Source organism: Cynoglossus semilaevis, chromosome 13 (genome assembly GCF_000523025.1).
Source record: "Cynoglossus semilaevis isolate Cse_v1.0 chromosome 13, Cse_v1.0, whole genome shotgun sequence".
Classification (NCBI taxonomy): Eukaryota; Metazoa; Chordata; class Actinopteri; order Pleuronectiformes; family Cynoglossidae; genus Cynoglossus; species Cynoglossus semilaevis.
Window position 1 is genome coordinate 5,616,576 of NC_024319.1, and position 18,402 is coordinate 5,634,977.

Below are 18,402 nucleotides of genomic sequence, written 5' to 3' on the forward strand. Positions count from 1 at the left end.
CTCGCCTCGAACACCTGCCTAATGCTGTGAAATTGACGACGTCTGTCTCTTAAAAATGAGATGAACGTGTGGTAAATATTGCATCAACATAAAAGATTTGTATTTGTCGCTTGGATGGCTCATAAAAAAAGGAAATGCTGATTTAAAAAAAAAAAAAGAAAAAGGCCAGTCAGGCACACACACACGTGTGTGAAGGGAATAATTGAGGGGATGAGCACTTGACTAGACTACCAAAAGCTGAGAGACCCCAAGTTGAGTCCTGCCCAGGGTCCCATGAGCTCCTTATTCAGATGCAAAGTCCATCTTTCTATAGGAGCGGCCGCTTCGCCTCGGGCAGATGTGAAAAAAACATCGACTGCTGGCTGCTGATTTGAGGAACTGAAAACAAGCACCAATACTAAATATTTACCATATTTAATGACTATACCGTGTTGTATGTAATTACTGTCATCATTAACTAAATAATTAAAGACAAAAGTGTCAAACTGAGGTGAAGTTGTGATGATTTACGTCCGTATTACGGTGGGATTAGGATTATTTTGGCTTCAAAAATGATCATTGGCTCAACCAAAATTATTTAGATTGGAGTTTTTTATCTGATACGAGTCAAACATAATGATCATTGGCTCCACCAAAATTATTTAGATTGGATTTTTTTAAAGAGTTTTTTATCTGATACGAGTCAAACACACATGTGACATGTCCATTAGTCTCAGACTAAACAGGTCATGTCACAGACATTCATCATTCAGAGCCACGGCCACGCCCCACCAGGCCTTTCACCTCCCTGTGAATCAATCTGAAAAACCTACAAGCAAGTGGGATTTTTTTTTTCTTCCTTTGTGTATACAAGCTTACCAATGTGCACCGGGATGTCCGTGCACGTGTATGTGTGTGCGCAAACGTGCACTGTACTTGTTTGTGTTTCTGTGCAATTATACAAGAGGGGAAACCCTGGCTAAGATGACAGGAGTGTGTGTGTGTGTGTGTGTGTGTGTGTTTGGGGAGGTGGAGGGGGGGGCATGGGGGGACAAAGGCCGTTCCTGCTTGAATGAATTCATACAAAATTAGTCCAAGCATAAACATTCATGATTGGTTTCAAGGTCATGAATTATTACAAGCAAAGGTTTGGAAAATTGGAACAGCTCATGCTCTTTGACCTGGAATGTTTTTTTTTCTTCATCCCTGTCAACATCAGCCTTTTCATGCCGTGGTGTGGATTGCACAGCAATATGCATCATAAGCTGTAACTCTGTTCATATGGCAATTATACACACCACCACACAATACCCCGAGTACTACAGTACGGAGGTAGGAAAAAAGGCCAGAACAGGGTAACTAATAAAAGTGTTAAAATAACTTTTGATTTTTTTTTGTCTATGTCCTATATATGTAGGTCACAGATAATTGATCCCACCGTTCCTGAGCTCATTCCACTCAACCAAAACTCCTTAGCACCGACCCATCAAACCAAAGATATAATAGTCTACCGCAGTGGTTCCAGAGTGAGGGGTGGGCTTCCCTGGGGGGGGTGCAGATGTGTTGCAGGAGTAGGAACAGGAAGTCAAATGGATTTTAATTTTATTTTTTGCCAAAAGTGGAGAAGTTGCAGTGCTTTTCAAAATGTATGACTGCTAATTTGTCTTTGAAAAAAAAGATTAAAAGAGTTTTCAATCAAAAGTCATGATTGTGTTGACAGAAGAGGGGCAGTAAGGGGGGGGGGTAAGCTTATTCAAAATAACCTTGGGCTTGAGCTGAGCCTCTGATTGGCTCAACAGAAACTGTGAAAAAAAGACTAAATTAAATAACTTGTGGTTGATTCAAAAATTAAAAGTTTTCCTTAAAATAATTTGGCAAGAAATGCTATATTCACTTATATATGACTGATATATATGAATTTAAAAAATCTCTATCCTTTGCGGTCACTTCATTTAAGTTTGATCTCGACCAGGCAACAATTCTGACTTCCTTTGGGATGTCAGCACCACGGGTAAAATCCCAAAATAATCCATAAATGTATGCAACAATATAGAGTATTTCAGTATAGTACATGGGTGTACAGGTTTCATGAGTACACAGTATTGACTGTTTGTTAATGACAATCAATATTACATCCCATCTGTTTCACTCTACTCAGTTCCAGTCAGGAAGTCGTTATCTAATTTACAGAAACCTTAAAGTGTTGGATTAGTGTGAATGACAGGTGTGAATAGCAGGCAGTGTTGTGAACGTTGACACAGCCTCAGCAGGTGAACCTATACACACTGTGTGTTTGTCATACATGCTCATGCATGTTGGTGAGCTGTGAGTTATTTATAATATGTGAGCATGCATGTGAACACAGATATGCGAGTACATGTTCGGCGTGTGCATTAAGGGACCACGCGGGCTATAGAAGTCTCATTATGGAGCCACAAAGTCTCAGCATCTATTCAGCCCGTTAATTTCCCCGGCTGATGTCTTTTCTCCCCGTGCAGCCTGAAGTGGCTCCTCGGTGCCTCATCAGTCCTTTATAAAAGGCCTTTCTTATTTAACCACCGTGTTCCTTTTAAAAATTCTAAATAACATTCCATTAACAGCCAAGGATGCGGGCTGCACAAAGCCAGCTGTCTGATTAAATTGCAATGCAGGAGCCACTTATTTGGCAAAAAAATAATAATAATAATAATAATTTATGGAATGTTTAAAAGGAGTCTTTTTGCCTCCTCGACGCACACACAGTCCTCACGTCTGAGTCGACACCAATTAAAAGAATGGTTCAAGGTAGGGTTCATTACGTTAGAAAGAAGGAGAGGGGGAGCGGGAGGAGGGGGGGTGACAGGAGAAAGGGCCTTTACAAAACGAGGTGATTTTTTTTAAATACACTCGCTTGTTAGAAGGATGGTGATTTTTTTTTTTTTTTGTAGGTGAGGATGAATAGAGGTGCTCTAGCTTTTGTTCAAACCACATCTGTTGCCTTCCTCTCTCTCCACACGTCGTTCTCCTTCTCTATTCTTTTTACATTTTGAACTGGTGAAAATTCATATTCATTAAAGATCCAGACTCTGTGCCCTTTACACACAGAAAATATTTCATACCACTGGCAGTAAAAATCACATTTTTATCACGGTCGTGCGCGTATATCCATCAAAATTAACATTTAGTCTTTTCCAAGACTAGACTTTATTTTATCTACAGACCTTATTAAACTAAGAATAAAAGTCTTTTTGGTTTTAAACACCAAAAAAGAATATAGTATATGAATGTCAACTTTGTGTTGAAGTGTTGAAAAAAACAGACAGACAGGGCTCTGAAGGAGTTTCAATATGATGAATATATAAAAGATTCACTTATTTATAACGAAGATAAGTGTTAAATGTTTGCCATTGTGTCTTTGTGTGTCTGTTCATTTATCGCTGCAGGACCGGGTCGACTGATGGTGACGTCACCTTGTTTTCAGTGACCTCATGACATGAGCTTCAGTCAAAAATAATCTAAGACAGATGTTATCATTTTAAAAAAGTGTCCTCTTATACCAAATTGAAGACCTGTCACCTAAACGTTCTGAACAGCTTGACAAGTTTAAAAACACATTTTAAAAAGAAAAAAAAGAGAAAAAATAAAAAAATAAAGTCCAACATGATTGGATACTTTTTATAGTTATTTGAGCTTTGCCGTTTTTTAATTCTTCTGTTTCCAAAATTGAAAAGACATTTGAAAGGAACTCAGTTCTTGGATGATTTACAGCAGCAGGTTGTGGTGGTGAAGAGTCCAACCCCAATAATCTACTGCTTTATTTCTACCACATCTACTCCTTAAAGAAATTGTTTTCCTTCGGTCCTTCTTCTCCATCTTGTGTTTTATTTTTCCTCCATAAGTTGATCCAGCTTCAGCGCTGTCATCTGCCGTCTATGTTTTATCCTGTCTCCTCCACAGAGCCCACTGCCTGTGAAATTTACCCTCAGGGTTTCAGCATAAGGCACGTAAAGGTCAAAAGTCCTCACTGTCATCTTGCATGACTTAATGTATATCACGCTTGTCTCCATACTTTAACATATGGACAGTGGACACGACGTCCACCGAGAGAGACTTTTAGAGTGTCCATTTTGTCTACGTGCATACACGTGCCTGGGAAAGTTTCTCAAACAAGTCAGTATTCATTTGTCACCCCGGAGGTGCATGATGGGATATACGTGCTCGATCATAAGAGAGAGAAAATGTCATCTTCGATAACTTGAAGATACTGTAAAGTATCTCAGTGGCTGTGAGTAATTTCCAGGTCAATGCTTGTTTAGCTTACACCAGCTGAAACGCCTCTGGGATTAAGAGCTAAAAAAAAAAAAAAAAAAACAGCCCATAAATTCACAGGTGCTCCTCAGTATCTACACCGGCCGCTGGTAATAAATACTCCTCCAAAAAAGGACTGTTTTCCTCTGTCTGCATTTTCTCCACCTCTTTTAAAAAGGTTAAAAATGTAAAAATGTTATTTTGTGCCACTAACTTCTCTGTTTTAATTAAAACATTTTTAATTATTAACTAATAATAAATAAATAATGAAATTAATTAAACATAAAGAAGGTATTAGGTTTACCAATGTAAAACGTGCTGCTACTTTATGCCAAAATAAAGTCTGTAAGGAGCTCGATCTCGGTGAGCTGCTCTCATTGAAGATATTTAAAGCAACACTGATTAACGTGTGATCAAATCAAGTCTGCTGCACGTTTTGATTGACTGTGTCAATAGTGCTGTCATTAACTAAGTATTTCAAAATCTACATCTTATTCTAGGCATACGTTATATTTTAAATAAACAGGTTTTTACGTGAGATATTTCAGCCATCTGTAATGTTCTAAGTCTGGTACCTTCTCCTGGCTTTCCTGGCTAACTTATTCAAATAAGCTTTTTTTTTTTTTTTTATAAATGTGGTTTGCAGAATAAGGCTTCCAAAAACAGCAAGCACTCTGCGCTACAGAACAAACGCCAGAGCAGTGTTAACATAGACAGCTGTGCTGTTGAACCCCTGGCACAGCTTTGTCCAACCTACGGTGCATTCATCATGAACACTTGGTTTTTTGCTGGTGTCCAAATATAACTCTTGTTCTGGTGGAAAATCAGATGAACTTAGAAGAGACTCAACTCAGAGCTCGGCCTTTAAAAGTGTTTTTCCAAACAACCTGTTCCAATGGTTAAGGACATTTTGAGTAACTGTTTGTTGACGTTTCTTATCAAGAATATCAGATTATTTTTTTTGCATGCTGCATCTTAAGTCTGTGAATGAAAGAGTTACTCCTGGATATGGCTGAAAGGACATTTTTTTCTTAGTGGTGTTGAATGTCAAGAATTATTTATAAATGAATTCATTTTTTTTCCACTGAAGTTCTACTTGATGTGTCAAATTAAAGGAATTTGGAGCTTAAAAAGTGATGATAAACTCCATGCAGTTTCCATATCTGATAAATTTAATTTAATTATTTAGAGCAGTGTACGGTATTTGTAACTTGAATAAATAATAATTAGCTACAGAAACATATGTTATCATGTCATGGAGTAGTTCAATCCATACAGTCTCACAGTTACACCCGTCCCTTCATTGATGATGTGATTCCCCCAGTGAAAATGAGTTTGACACCCGTGTCCTACTTCACTCTGGTCCAGATTCTCCACATCATCAGAGTCAGGACCAGTTGTACTTTTTTGGACGTCTATTTGCATTAGCAGGAATCAGACTTTACGGGCACCTCGGTGCTGCTGTGCCCTTCTCACCTCCCTTTGTCTAGACACTACACAAATAACCTATCATTAGCCGTACGCAAATGTCAACAAGAGACGGCGCTTCTCCACAGTGTCGTAATTGGCCGATGACCCGATGAGCAGAACGGTGGGAGCACATGTGACGGCGCTTCTGAATGCACATCTCTGTAATATCTGCGCAGGCCAAAGTTCTGCTGCATCCTGTGTGTGTTTGGCTGTTGGTGAATGGATCCAAGCTGATTATGTTTCAGCATCACAGGGTTTGGTTCAGTGTCAAATCCCTCTGTGTGTAACTAAAGATGCTTGATAGGAACACAGCAGCTGGTGTGCTGACACACACACACACACACACCTGCCAGCTGAGTCAGTCAACCAGTCTCTCAAGCTCTCAGACGCACACTATCTCACACACACACACTCACACACACACTGTCAATAAGTGTGCATTATAGCCATTCTTACTTTAAAGACATGTCCCGACTGGAAAGACACACAGAGAGGAGGGGGGTTTGGGGGGTACAATCTCGCATTACTGCCAGTATTTTTTTAAGAGACAGTAGTTAGTTCAGAAAAAGCGAGACACACACACACACACACAGAGAGAGAGAGAAAGGGTGAGGGTGGAGCAGCAGGTGTTGCATGTGCGCCGGTGTCAGCACAGGTGAGCAGAAGGTCAGAGTGAAACTCTCCGTATGCCATCTGTCAGATCGTCCACGTCTCACACTGACATTCCCCTCGCTTTGAGTAACAATGTCAACCCAACGAGACCTGAGAGCCAAGGACAGAGAGGTTTCTGTCAATGTCGGGAGTTTGAACGGCCAGATGAAGAAGTCAGATTCAAACACGTTGGAAGAGCCGCTGAAGTAAACGTACGGCAGCGCGAGTGACTAATGGTTCATTACATTCACTGCTTATTAAATAGGGATTAGTGATGGGTGGTACACTGGTCCAACCGGTGCCCGGGTGTCACGTTACACACCGGTGCACCAATTTAGCGCGACAATATACCTTTGTCAGACTAACAACACACCTGTCGAGGTGAAAATGTACAGCCTTTTAACACGCTACAGTCAGAGAGGCGGCTGACACCGACATGGTTACATACTCTGCACCTTTTCTCTCCTCCTTTAATGATAGTTTTCACAAGACAGAAACTAATTAAACTGAGTTATTCACAGCTCACTGTTCGACAAAGGTAAAGCCACAATGGAAAACTGAAACCACACGAGAGCAACAAGTGAAGTCATTTAGTCGTCTGCTATTTTTGATCGTCAACTAATTGTTTTGAGCTTAAATTATATGTACGGTCGATCAAGTTCAAATCACGCCCATGTGACACTTTGTAACAGCTTCGTAACAGTATCCTAAAACGTAGAACACGATGTCTTGACATTCAGTTCCGTGTTAAGACAGAGTTGTCAACACACAAATCAAATCCAAATGTTGTACTAATACAATTCACAGACCTTTTAGCCACAAAGTTTAATACATTATTTATAGCATTCATAAAATAGTGAAGATCAAAGGTGAAATATTGTGTGGTGCCCCCTATTGAAGATCAGTGCAGATTTATCAAACAACATAAGGAGCCTTACAACCACAATCCCTCAGCAGTGTGCAGCTCACCTTCTAGAACTTCTTATCTGCATGTCTGACCTCCAGCAGTGGCTGTCTACAAAAATTCTCTTGCTCCGACAATAATATTTGGTGAACCCTGAACAGACCATGACATTAATCCATGTCACCTGCAGTTATACAGCCTTTTTTATAATACACCAAATTCTTTTGAAAAAATTACCAAAAAATATGAACACATAAGAATGTGATGTCATGTACCTGGCAGAAAGAAATGATTTGGTTCATTGAAAAATGGCCTCAGAGACACAAACACACAAACACACACACACACAGACAGACGGACATGAGTCATGGTCAGCTGACCTCAGATTTTTGAAAAGTGACATGCTGACATGGCCATACAAACAACGGCATGCAAAGATCTCTCCCTGGCCCAGGGAGCTGACCCATGACACTGGAGACAAGAGGAGCGGGAGAAGAGAAATTACATGGCAGAAGGTGCAAAAAAATTGGGTGAGAGATGGTGGAAAAAAAAAACCCTAAACCTAGAGGTAGCAGAGTGTGTGAGAGTGTAAAAGAGAAAGGCGAGTGAGTGAGGCAGAGGATGAGAGACTGACAGAGGTAATGGTGTGACCTTGTGGAAGCCTGTCACCGCCTGCTGGGAGAAAAATTACCTGTAGGAGATAACCAGAGCACCTCAGAGAAACACATCAGCATCCAGCACTCAGACACCCCTCCTCACTTCCACTCTCTACTACCCCCCAATGAGGAATATGTTACTTGTTCAAAATAACTAAACTTAATTAAAGTGGAATCAAAATGACTCTGGTGGGCCCTTTGCTTTCATCAATTAGGAAGAAAATAACCTGATTCTCATTTACTCCATGTTCCATCCATCTTTTAATCTCTCTTCTCTCGCTCGTCTTCGTTCCCCTCCTCCACTGTAATTTGTCTTCATTTGTCTCTTTGGCTGTAAATTCAACTTAATGCGCCTCATTACTATAAGATTTGAGAATGCTGCTGCCAAGATATCAAGGTCATCAGTTTCGAATTAAATTTATATTACGCTGGGCCGCACCGAAGCACATTCACACACATGCTTTAACAAGACCACTTCAGTGAAGTTTCAACTTTCGTGTGACAAACTTCAATCACGATGAGAAAATCTGCCTATTTTTCATCTCTTCAATATTACAAAAACATTTAAATTACACCTGTGTTTCACCTGTTCAAAATGTGCATCATTTAAGTAATCATTCTTTCTTTCTTTTTTTGTTTTTTAAAGATACATTATATGTTTTTCTATGTGGGAAAAAATTCAACGCGTTTTTGTAACGCCATATAAAAAAAAGCCAATTATTGCTACATATGAGACTATTTACATTAAAGGTAAAATTCCTCCATGATACAAATCAAGGCAAACACTATACAACAAAATCAGAAAACATATTTACAACATAGTACTTCAAATATCCGCAGAGAACACCATGTTCTTTCAGGGGCCGTGGTTCTGACAATACTGAGGCCGATTTGCAGGAAAAAAGTCAAACTGGTGAACAACTTAACCTTTAGCTGACAGATGCTTTAATTTGTCACACTGGGTCCAACACCCACAGATGTCTGTTGAAAGTAACATGAAGCAAACGCCAAGACCCAAGTGAACACTGTGACAATGTAGACAAAAGCAAGTGTTAAAGCAGGAGGTGAGGATCTCTGAATATCTTTAGGTCTGGTGAGTATCTGTCTGTGTGTGTCTGTGTGTGTGTGTGTGTCATCATTTTTCACCTGTCACTAAAGTGGCATGCAGGGCCCTGGGAGGCCAAAGCCTGGCCTCCCACATGCCTGAAGGGAAAACACACAGATCCTAAGGCACACACACATACAGGCGGTCATCATGGGAAATAACTTTCTACCAAACGGCGCCTTTCATGTTATTGATTAGAAACGCCCTCTTTCTCTCCTGTATATTATTTGTAGGGTTTGGACCAGTGGGTCTCTTCCCCCATCTTCAAAATTGGAAAGTGATAGATTCAGATGTAAACACTGGAGCAAAAAGAGAGAGAGAAAATATATATATAATAGAGAGAAGCCAAAGGTGAAGAGTTCCTTCATGACACAACTGTGCTGTGAACTGCATTATGGCCGTTACATCTTAACGACAAACAGCGATGAATCATTTTCACCCAACTAAACAAAACCCCATTATGGACGATGCATGGCTTCAAACTCAGGTGATGACCTTCTGTTTGGACTTTACACTAAGTTTCACTGATCAATGTATCTTTGCTCCAGCACATATAATCTGACACCTCCGTATATATACATATATATTTATTTATTTATTTGTGGGTGCGTGTGTGTATGTGTATGTATTTGTGTGTGCAAAGCCCCACTCACACAGCCCGGTGATTCATCACCAACTGATGAGAGCACGACCTCCAGAACCCCTTATGTGACCTCTGACTCCCTCCGTGTGACCTTTCCAAAGGATCAGTGCAGATTTATCAAACAACATAATGAGCATTACAACCACAATCCCTCAGCAGTGTGAAGCTCACCTTCTAGAACAACACAAACTAATACACTCCGTAGGCCAAATCATCTTTTTTTTTCAGATTTCTACTCTGTCCTTCCATCAAAACATATTTCAACACTTTCATATAAGACATGACAAATCACAGGTGGCGCCGTCCTTTGTCTCCTCCTGGTACCGGCTGTGTTTATTTCCCAATACTCTTCCTTGTCATGCATCCTAAGACACGCACTTCCAGCAATGCAGCATTAGATACAACTTTGTAATGAAAACATGTCAGAGCAGCAACTAATAAAAACAGATATTGAAATGATGGATAGAACATTTCCTTTGTGATTAAATTGAATAGCTACTATATGTAAAAATGAATAATACAAAGCTGTTCTGTTGAAGTTTACTGGATTGGAAAGTGGTAACAGTGACATACAGTGGCGACCTGTGTGTAATCACACACACACACACACACTGTGATTTAGGCCGATCTATCAGTGAAACATGAAGCAAAATAACAAAGCTGTGATATTATTATTGACATCTGTTTTCATCGACAGCCTGAGGAAAACTTAATGACACACTGTCACAACAGTATTCCGTCAATAACGGAACAGATACAGGTTCAGAGCCGACGTCTTAACAACCTTTTTCAAGCAAACGGGGATCAGTTTTAGGGGTTTTATTGGCCCGGCCTTCTGAACTGAGAGGATTGAGAGCAGTATTCCAAACACCTCTGTCATAATCTAGCACCATTTTGACTTGGGCTGTGAACTCGCCCAGTCAATACAGACCTAATTTTTACTTGTCATTGTTTGGGGTCCAAACACTGACAAGTATATATGGGCCAATCTTTCTGCCCAGGCTCCGATCATTTATGTCAAAGGTCTCAATCTCATGGCCCGTGGGCCGCATGGAGCCCCTCAATCAATTTCATGAGGCCCCCACATGATATCTAGTTATAGAGGAACCTGCCCTGTAGCTCTGTCTTTTACCATATGGGGCAGGGCCAGGGTTTAACTGCCACAGGGGCAAACAAAGAGCACAGACTCTTATTCATGCATTTGCTGTTATAACATATCCTGCTTGTTCAGGTAAATTAAACCAATCAGAGATGGGACAACGATGCCTCCACTGGCCTAGGAAAAAGGTAATACTGCAGCACAGTACACCTGTGAAATCCAATCCTCTATGGGGATTATTCCTCTATTTGACAAGAGTTCTAGTTCGGTCCTATATTTTAAATGATATGATTGCTACAAAATATAAAAATAGATACAATATCTACAAAAGAGCTGATGAGGTATAAGCACAGTATACTCAAAGTTATATAAAATAAGCTAACAGGCTATGTAGTACAACATAGTTCCAACCATCTTTTGTCGTTTAGCGACCAAATTTAAAAATCTTTGCTACAAAAGATGTATTTCATGGGTTTTTCTTTTTTTTCCTAGTGGGTTTTTATGGGCAAAAACATACAAGAAATAAACTAGCAAGGCATTTATAGGGTTTTTACATTTAGCCTTCTAAAAATTGTTTTGAAGGTTGACCGTTTTAAATATTTATGAGACTCTTTTTTTGAAGACTCCAAAACTCAAACCTAATCCGTTCACAAAATTGAACTTCAAATTCAACTAAACTGAATCTCTTGCAAAGCACCGGGTTAAAAGGTCCAGCCTTTATCTTCAGTCCTATATTAACTTGGCCTCGTATGGATTAAATCCAGAGTCTGGGATCAGCAGAAAAGGCTGGAGCCCAGTAGGGTGCCTAAATAGCCGGGCTGTCTGAAGGGATGAAAGGCAGCAGCAGATTGTGACTTGTATTTGAGGAGGACCTTATGAAGACAGCCGCCATGTGACAGGCTGTGATTATGCAGCCATTTATTTCAGGGACCATTCATGCAAATACGTCCCTGAAGTCGGAACAAAACAAGGACACTGAGGAATAGCAGTTTGTTTTTCTGCAGGTTTGATCTTACCCACATTTTGGCAGAATTTGTAGTCTGTTTATTAGCCAGAAAACCATAATGAAGACAAAGCAAACAAACCTACATCACTTTCCTTATCCAATTTTTTTTAGGTGCAGCATATAAAGTATGATGGAAAAAGAAACACCTTAAAATCCCTCAATATATAGAAACACTTGGATTTCTATGGTGTTTGGAGAAAGTTCTATGCGTGAGTAAAAAAGCAAGGGCAGCCAGGTTGAAGGTAGGTCTAATAGGCAGTTGGCTGGAGTCGTTGGATCCATACTGTGAGCACACATGCTTTTGAGCCGTACGCAGTGAAGTGCAGACACACTCGGACTCAAATACCACAGCACCACACTGTGCTGAGCCGTGCATTCAAATCCACTTCCTAGAGCAGATGTGACAGGTTGTTTGTGAGGAAGTCAGTGACACAGATATAGAACACACACACACAACCATCTGTGTGAATGAAATTATGTTGGTGAGCAGGTTAAGATCACATGACGGCTTACACCTAAAATCAAAACAACCCAAGAACCTCTAAGGGTTTCAGGGTCCATCTGTCAAACTGCAATGAAAGAAAAGTCCCTAAAAAGCTCTGTATTGTCTTCATACCTTCTCACACCATTGTTACCATTACCTGCCTATTAGACATTATGGTAAACATGTTACCTTACTGTTAGCACATGGCTAACACATAGCTGCTACCAGTCAATACTTTGTCTCTTGATTGTCTCAAGTTAAGCACAAGGGGAGAAAAGGTGTTTGTTGTATTTGAATGTTTAAAAAAATGTTTTCTCCACTCTTTTTAAAATATTACAGTTGTTGGAAATTTTATTTTTATTTTATTTTTTTTTTGTTTCCCAGGAGATTCCTCATTGTATCAACCACAGACTATTTCTTATCTGGGTGTGAGAAAATTTAAATCAAAGGCTAAGGATGGCTACATTTTCAGAGTGAGCCACTGCTGGTGAACAGTGGCATTACAGGTAGAAGTGCTTCTTCAGGCGACGTGGAAACAGGCCAGTCAATTATCCAAACAGCTATAACTCACTGTTGTTGGGCAGAAAATCACAGTCAGGAATTCCATGAATCTTAAACATCTATTCTTCTGACCAAGTTAAACACAGAATGTGACTAAGTATACCACAACTCTTGAGATTGATGAGCTAGCCTTTGGCCTTACTTAGCAGTTTTACACATGAAGTGATTTTGAGGCTCAAGTTAGGGCTCGTTTAATGATTCATGCACTCGTTGTGTCAAAAATCACAACTATTAGGTCTTCAATTATCTCTGGACAGTTAGTTTGTCATGATTGTTGTTTTTTTATCAGCTATCCTTCATTATCTTTTTAGGTACAGCTTAGCTTTAAACATCCTCCCAGTAGATGTGGAATGTATTAAAATAAATAAATAGATAAAAAAAAGAATGTACAATACTGTCCTGTCAACATAATTGGTTCAAAAATAAAACTGTACCAGAGTTAGGGTTCAGAGAATACAGAGGCACCAGATGAACTGAGCAGCACTCCAAGAAACCCCTGGCTGTGTTTATTACTTTTCTACCTTCAGCTCATGTCTCTGCGGGGACTATTTCAATGCCTGAACATAGCCCAAAATCTAGGCTAATGCCCCGTAGGACCAACAGATTAAATGTCAATCCCTGGGTTGAAACAAACAAAACCAGCTGCAGGCATCAAGCTGTGTGTGCACGTCTGCGGTTGTTGTGTGAGTGTGTGTGTGCGGAGCAACAATTGCCCTTAGTAAACATATAAAGGTCACTACAACTGCCCTTAGTAAACATATAAAGGTCACTGCAGATTCAAATTGTTTATACTGTACCTTGCTGTCATGTCATGATGAAAAGGAAACACTCCAGGCCTTAATATCAGTCATTTCCAGTGTGTCAGTTAATTTAAAACTACATGTAGTCGGGCCAAACACCCCCATGTATTAATGTCAGACTTTTGACTGATCTGAAAATGAGCTGCTTCTATATGAGCTTCTCTGCTTTGATGACCACTCAGTGCATTTTACACTTCAGTGCTGCTATTCACCCACACACACTCACATACATCGATGTGTACATATACATCCATCGTTGACGACTATATAGATGCAGTATATACAGGATATATGTAGGTATATTTATGCATATATATATATAGTATATACGGTATATATGTATGTATATATATACATATATGTATGTGTGTATATATGTATATATATAAATACACACATGTATATATATATATACATATATACACATACACATATATACATATATATGCATACATATATACATATACACACATATACATATATATATAAATAATCCTGGATAATTGAAACAAAAAATGCATTTTTGTAACCAACAAAAATACTTGACAGAGTCAGCTGAGAATAGCTCTGTCCACAGTCCTGCAGTAACAATATTGCCTTTGCACATAGCCACCGTTTAGGAACTGAAGCAGGAGAGATTTACACTCTCCACAACGGGTCTCAAAGCTCACTAAAATGCAACTGGAGAGCATTTGAGAGGAGGAGTAGTGATGTAGCAGTCTACTCCGGTCTATACAGTAATGTACGTTAGTGTGCAGGGACGTGCTCTCCTCTTGTACCGTGCTTCCCCAGTCTCAGTCTGTCAAATATGTGTATTTCATATATGTACAGAATTAAAAGAGAAACTGATTAAATTAACAAGTCTGATCTGATACTTACTACTATTAATTACCAAGTGACTTCTGCTCAGTTAATGACAAAGTAGTGTCATGTAGCGGTACCTTTTGCGCTCTCTCGCCGAACATTATTAATGCAGTGAACGTATTCTCGCTCTCGTTGATATTATTCATTACAACGAGTCTCCCCCTCATGTGATACTGCTTAATCATACATGCTGCTGGCACAGCCACAGCAGCAGTTTGTGATTAAGTGTCTTGCCCAGGGACACATCTGAATGTTGTGTACGAACAAACTCGCCTTCTTGGTTCTATCCTGGTGCGGTCTTTGACAGGGTGAAAAATTAGGGCTGCAGATAACATATGTAAATTTTGGTTCACTGCCGATTGATTTTATTTACCAGCCATGACCTTTTGCCTCTGGTAAATATGTGGCCAGAAATCAATGACATAAAATCACTTGGCCTACAGACGTTGGCTCAGGCTGTAACACGTCCACCACCTGTAACTGCACGGAGGAACAGCAGCAGGAGTGTTACTCTGGCTGCTGAAACCAGTTTTCAACAGAAAAGTTTTGAAGGAGTTCGAACACTAACTGGACAAAGGACATCCTTAAACATGGCAATATTACAGTTCAACTTCCACTGCTGTGTTGTGAAGTTTAAAGCCTGGAGGCCCAGAAAAAAAATCGGCTAACTTTTAGTCAGTTTCCACTGCACTTTCAGCAACTTGGGATCTGGGATCAACGGCCTTGAAATATTGGAAAACACTCAACACCACCAAGACAACGCCATGTCAACAGCAGCCCCGCAGACCGCCCTGTAGCCAGGGGGCGCAATGCGTAGTCAGGGCTGAGCCTACGCATCTGTGATAAACACACAGTCTAAGTACGGAACAAAACACTTTGGAGTTCTTCCAACATTTTGTTCTGTGTTGTGTGTCCCTATTCAATTAACATTAATGATTTCTTTCCTTTCTTATGGCTGGTTCATGAATATTAAATTTGCGTTGAAATTAATGTAAATATAATGTGGGAATTGGTGTATTTTGAAAACAGAAGAGCAGAACTCCGGACTGACTTCTAATTTGTTAAGCATACATTCCCTTGATCATAGCAATAACTAAAGACAGCCAAGTGGAGAAAACCAACAGAGAGAAGAAAGAGAGAGAGAGAGCAGTTTAATTACATGCTGCTGAGCAAATGTTTCTGTAATGCATTCCACACTCATTGATCTACAAGGTCCCTGACACTGAATTACACTATAGATTTTAGTGTTTTAAACACACTGATGCACACCCAAATATAAATTGTTAATTTACTTCTCAGCATTCAGATGTGGCTTCAAATGTTCAGTTTCTGATGTTCAACCACTTTGATGGATGGAAGAGGTTGGCAGTGAATGTTAAACACGTCGCTTGAAGAAACTCAAATTACAGTTGTGTGGAAAGATACAAAAAAAAAGATAATGTGCAGAATTCCCTAAGTGTATAATTCCTGTATAACACATGTTATTACTGTTGTTTTTATTAGCTCATAGAAGCATGCCTGCAGCATAATTAATAAAGTGCATTTACTTATAATAGAACAACAGACAGAACTGTTTCAGGCTGTGTTTAACTTGTGTTTAACAATGTCATCAAAAGTGCAACATCGGAATACATGTTCTGCCTGGATGTGAAAATTGTCGCAACACGATAAAAGAACTACATTTAGCTCAATGTCATAAAAACAAAGTTGTAATTTATACATTTTAAAACATGCCAGGAATGTCATCAAAAGTGCAACATCGGAATAATGAAGGTTGATTATATAAATCCTGGGTGGGCGACATACTGAGTATTTATGACAAATTTATGATATATCGATATATTTTATGCACGATATTTAATTAAGATGTATTTTTTTTCATATGTACAAAACTTCTCTTCTCTATGTCTCGCTATCTGCCGTTTTTCCAGTTGTAGACTGCCTTTATACAACTGAAAAAACAACAACAAATGGCATCAAACAGAAGGACCTGTTTGCTGTTTCTACTTTCTAATCATGAAAGTAGAAGGTTAAAAAAAAAAGGCATGAAAAAAAAAGTTGTTGTTCCTTATGTGTGTGCACAGACATGTGTGCAACCTCCTCTGTGAATAGAACATTAATTGCATTAGCATTACAGCTGGGTGATTTTCAGTCGGAGAAAAACTCCGGCATCAACCAGCAAGGCATTCGAGTTCTGAAGTGTGTTATTACTTTGTGCATTTTAATTGAAGAAATTCTTCACAGGAAAATTGGCCTGACAGAAAGACTGAGAGTGAAAAGAACCACTCTCAGAAGCTGCAGCCCAAAGGACAGGAAGACGGCACAGATCGAGTTGTCCAGGTCACACTGTACACCCTGGACTGTTTACACCATTTTCTTTTACTTTTTTATTTTCTATGAAAGCTATAAAAAAAAAAGTTAAAAATCCTTCAAATGTCAGTGATGAGTTTATTTAGAGAAGTAACTTTCGGGGTGGGGTGTCCAAATGTAGAAGCTCTGACAATGGGACCTAGCACAATCACTTCATTACGGAATATTTTTTCTTTTCTACATTTAATCAATTCATACGTTGGTGAAGAAGCCAAAATGCAAGAACTGGGTAGAAAAACTCAAGGTAACAAGTTTAAAAGGCATGTTTTGTTTGAGCGGCAGTATTATCATGCAACACAAAGAGAGGATTTGTGTTTAAAAAGCTGCAGACGGTAAATCTTTGACTTGTGCAGATTGAAAAGCGGTTGAATTGAATGCTTGTCCTTCCCCGACGACGTGCCTTCACAACACCACGGAAAAAAGCTGTTCAGATTTTTACACAGAGAAGCACCCTGTGACTTGAGCTGTTTTCACTCGTTATCAAGGAAGCACACCCGCCAGGTGTGTGTGTGTGTGTGTGTGTGTGTATCCCTGATGGAAGGAAATTAATCAAAATGTAAAACAGTTTCCAGCTTAATTTCTGTGTGTTTATGCTAATTTCTGTGCCTACGTCTCTCTCTTTTTTCTCCCTTTCATTATTTTAGCAGCGCAGCTAAAATCGGTGGAAAAGTGAAGAGGTGGAAAATGACATTCGACCAATGCAAAAAAAAAACAATGCAGAATTAATTTGAATTTTGTACAGAAGAAGTCATGTTATCAAAAACGTCCGCAATAACCTTTTAGGCTAAACGAGGTGGTTTGACAAAACCAAATCTGAATTTTCTCGTTCTAATTAACTCTTAATTTGCATTGTGGTTTGTTTACAGTGATAAACAATGTAAGAAAACCATCTGGCAATCAGTACATTAAAAATGAAATGTGCCCTTCTTTGCATTGTTTCAGGTCAGAAGAACTGATTTATGGATGGCTGGAGTATATAACAATGAAGAAAATATAGTATAAAAATATCCATTACTTGATGGAGTTCCTGAAGTGGTCCTCTGCAGGGTTTTTCACTGTGCAGCTGTTGAGTACCCACAGGTCGGCTTCTGTCGGGTCGTCTGCAGAAACAAAGAGAGAAAGAGAGTAATTTTACTGTTAAGTAATTATCCATTACAACTTCAAAAACGAGAGTAATTTTACTGTTAACCGCAAGTAATTATCCATTACAACTTCAAAAAGAAAAACAAGTTAAATATAATTAACCAGCGTATTACGGCTATAATTTGAAATCCGTATTCAATGCACACAGAGCCAAAAAGGTGAAACAAATAATTGGTATTTTAAACACAACTCGGCAGTGAGCAACAAAAGAATAACCTCAGTAAGTCACGCTGTAACGATCTCACATTTAGTGTTAATTAGCAAACAATTTGTGTTTTTGGTAGAAATTATTGCATGCAGACGTTATCAAATGACTCATGAAGTTGAAGTCATTTCTGGTTCTGATCAGCGCGAGTGACATCACAATGATATCAAACATT

The 18,402-nt window shown here is 39.3% G+C and overlaps 1 protein-coding gene across 1 annotated transcript in view; it reads right to left on the reverse strand.

Moving 5' to 3' along the window:
* cdkal1 (CDK5 regulatory subunit associated protein 1-like 1) overlaps positions 1–18,402 on the reverse strand; it is a 182,052-nt gene that overhangs the window by 135,880 nt on the left and 27,770 nt on the right. Inside the window, exon 4 of the mRNA XM_008323210.3 lies at positions 17,895–17,979. Coding sequence (XP_008321432.1) covers positions 17,895–17,979 — 85 coding nt within the window. The remainder of the gene's footprint in view (positions 1–17,894; positions 17,980–18,402) is intronic.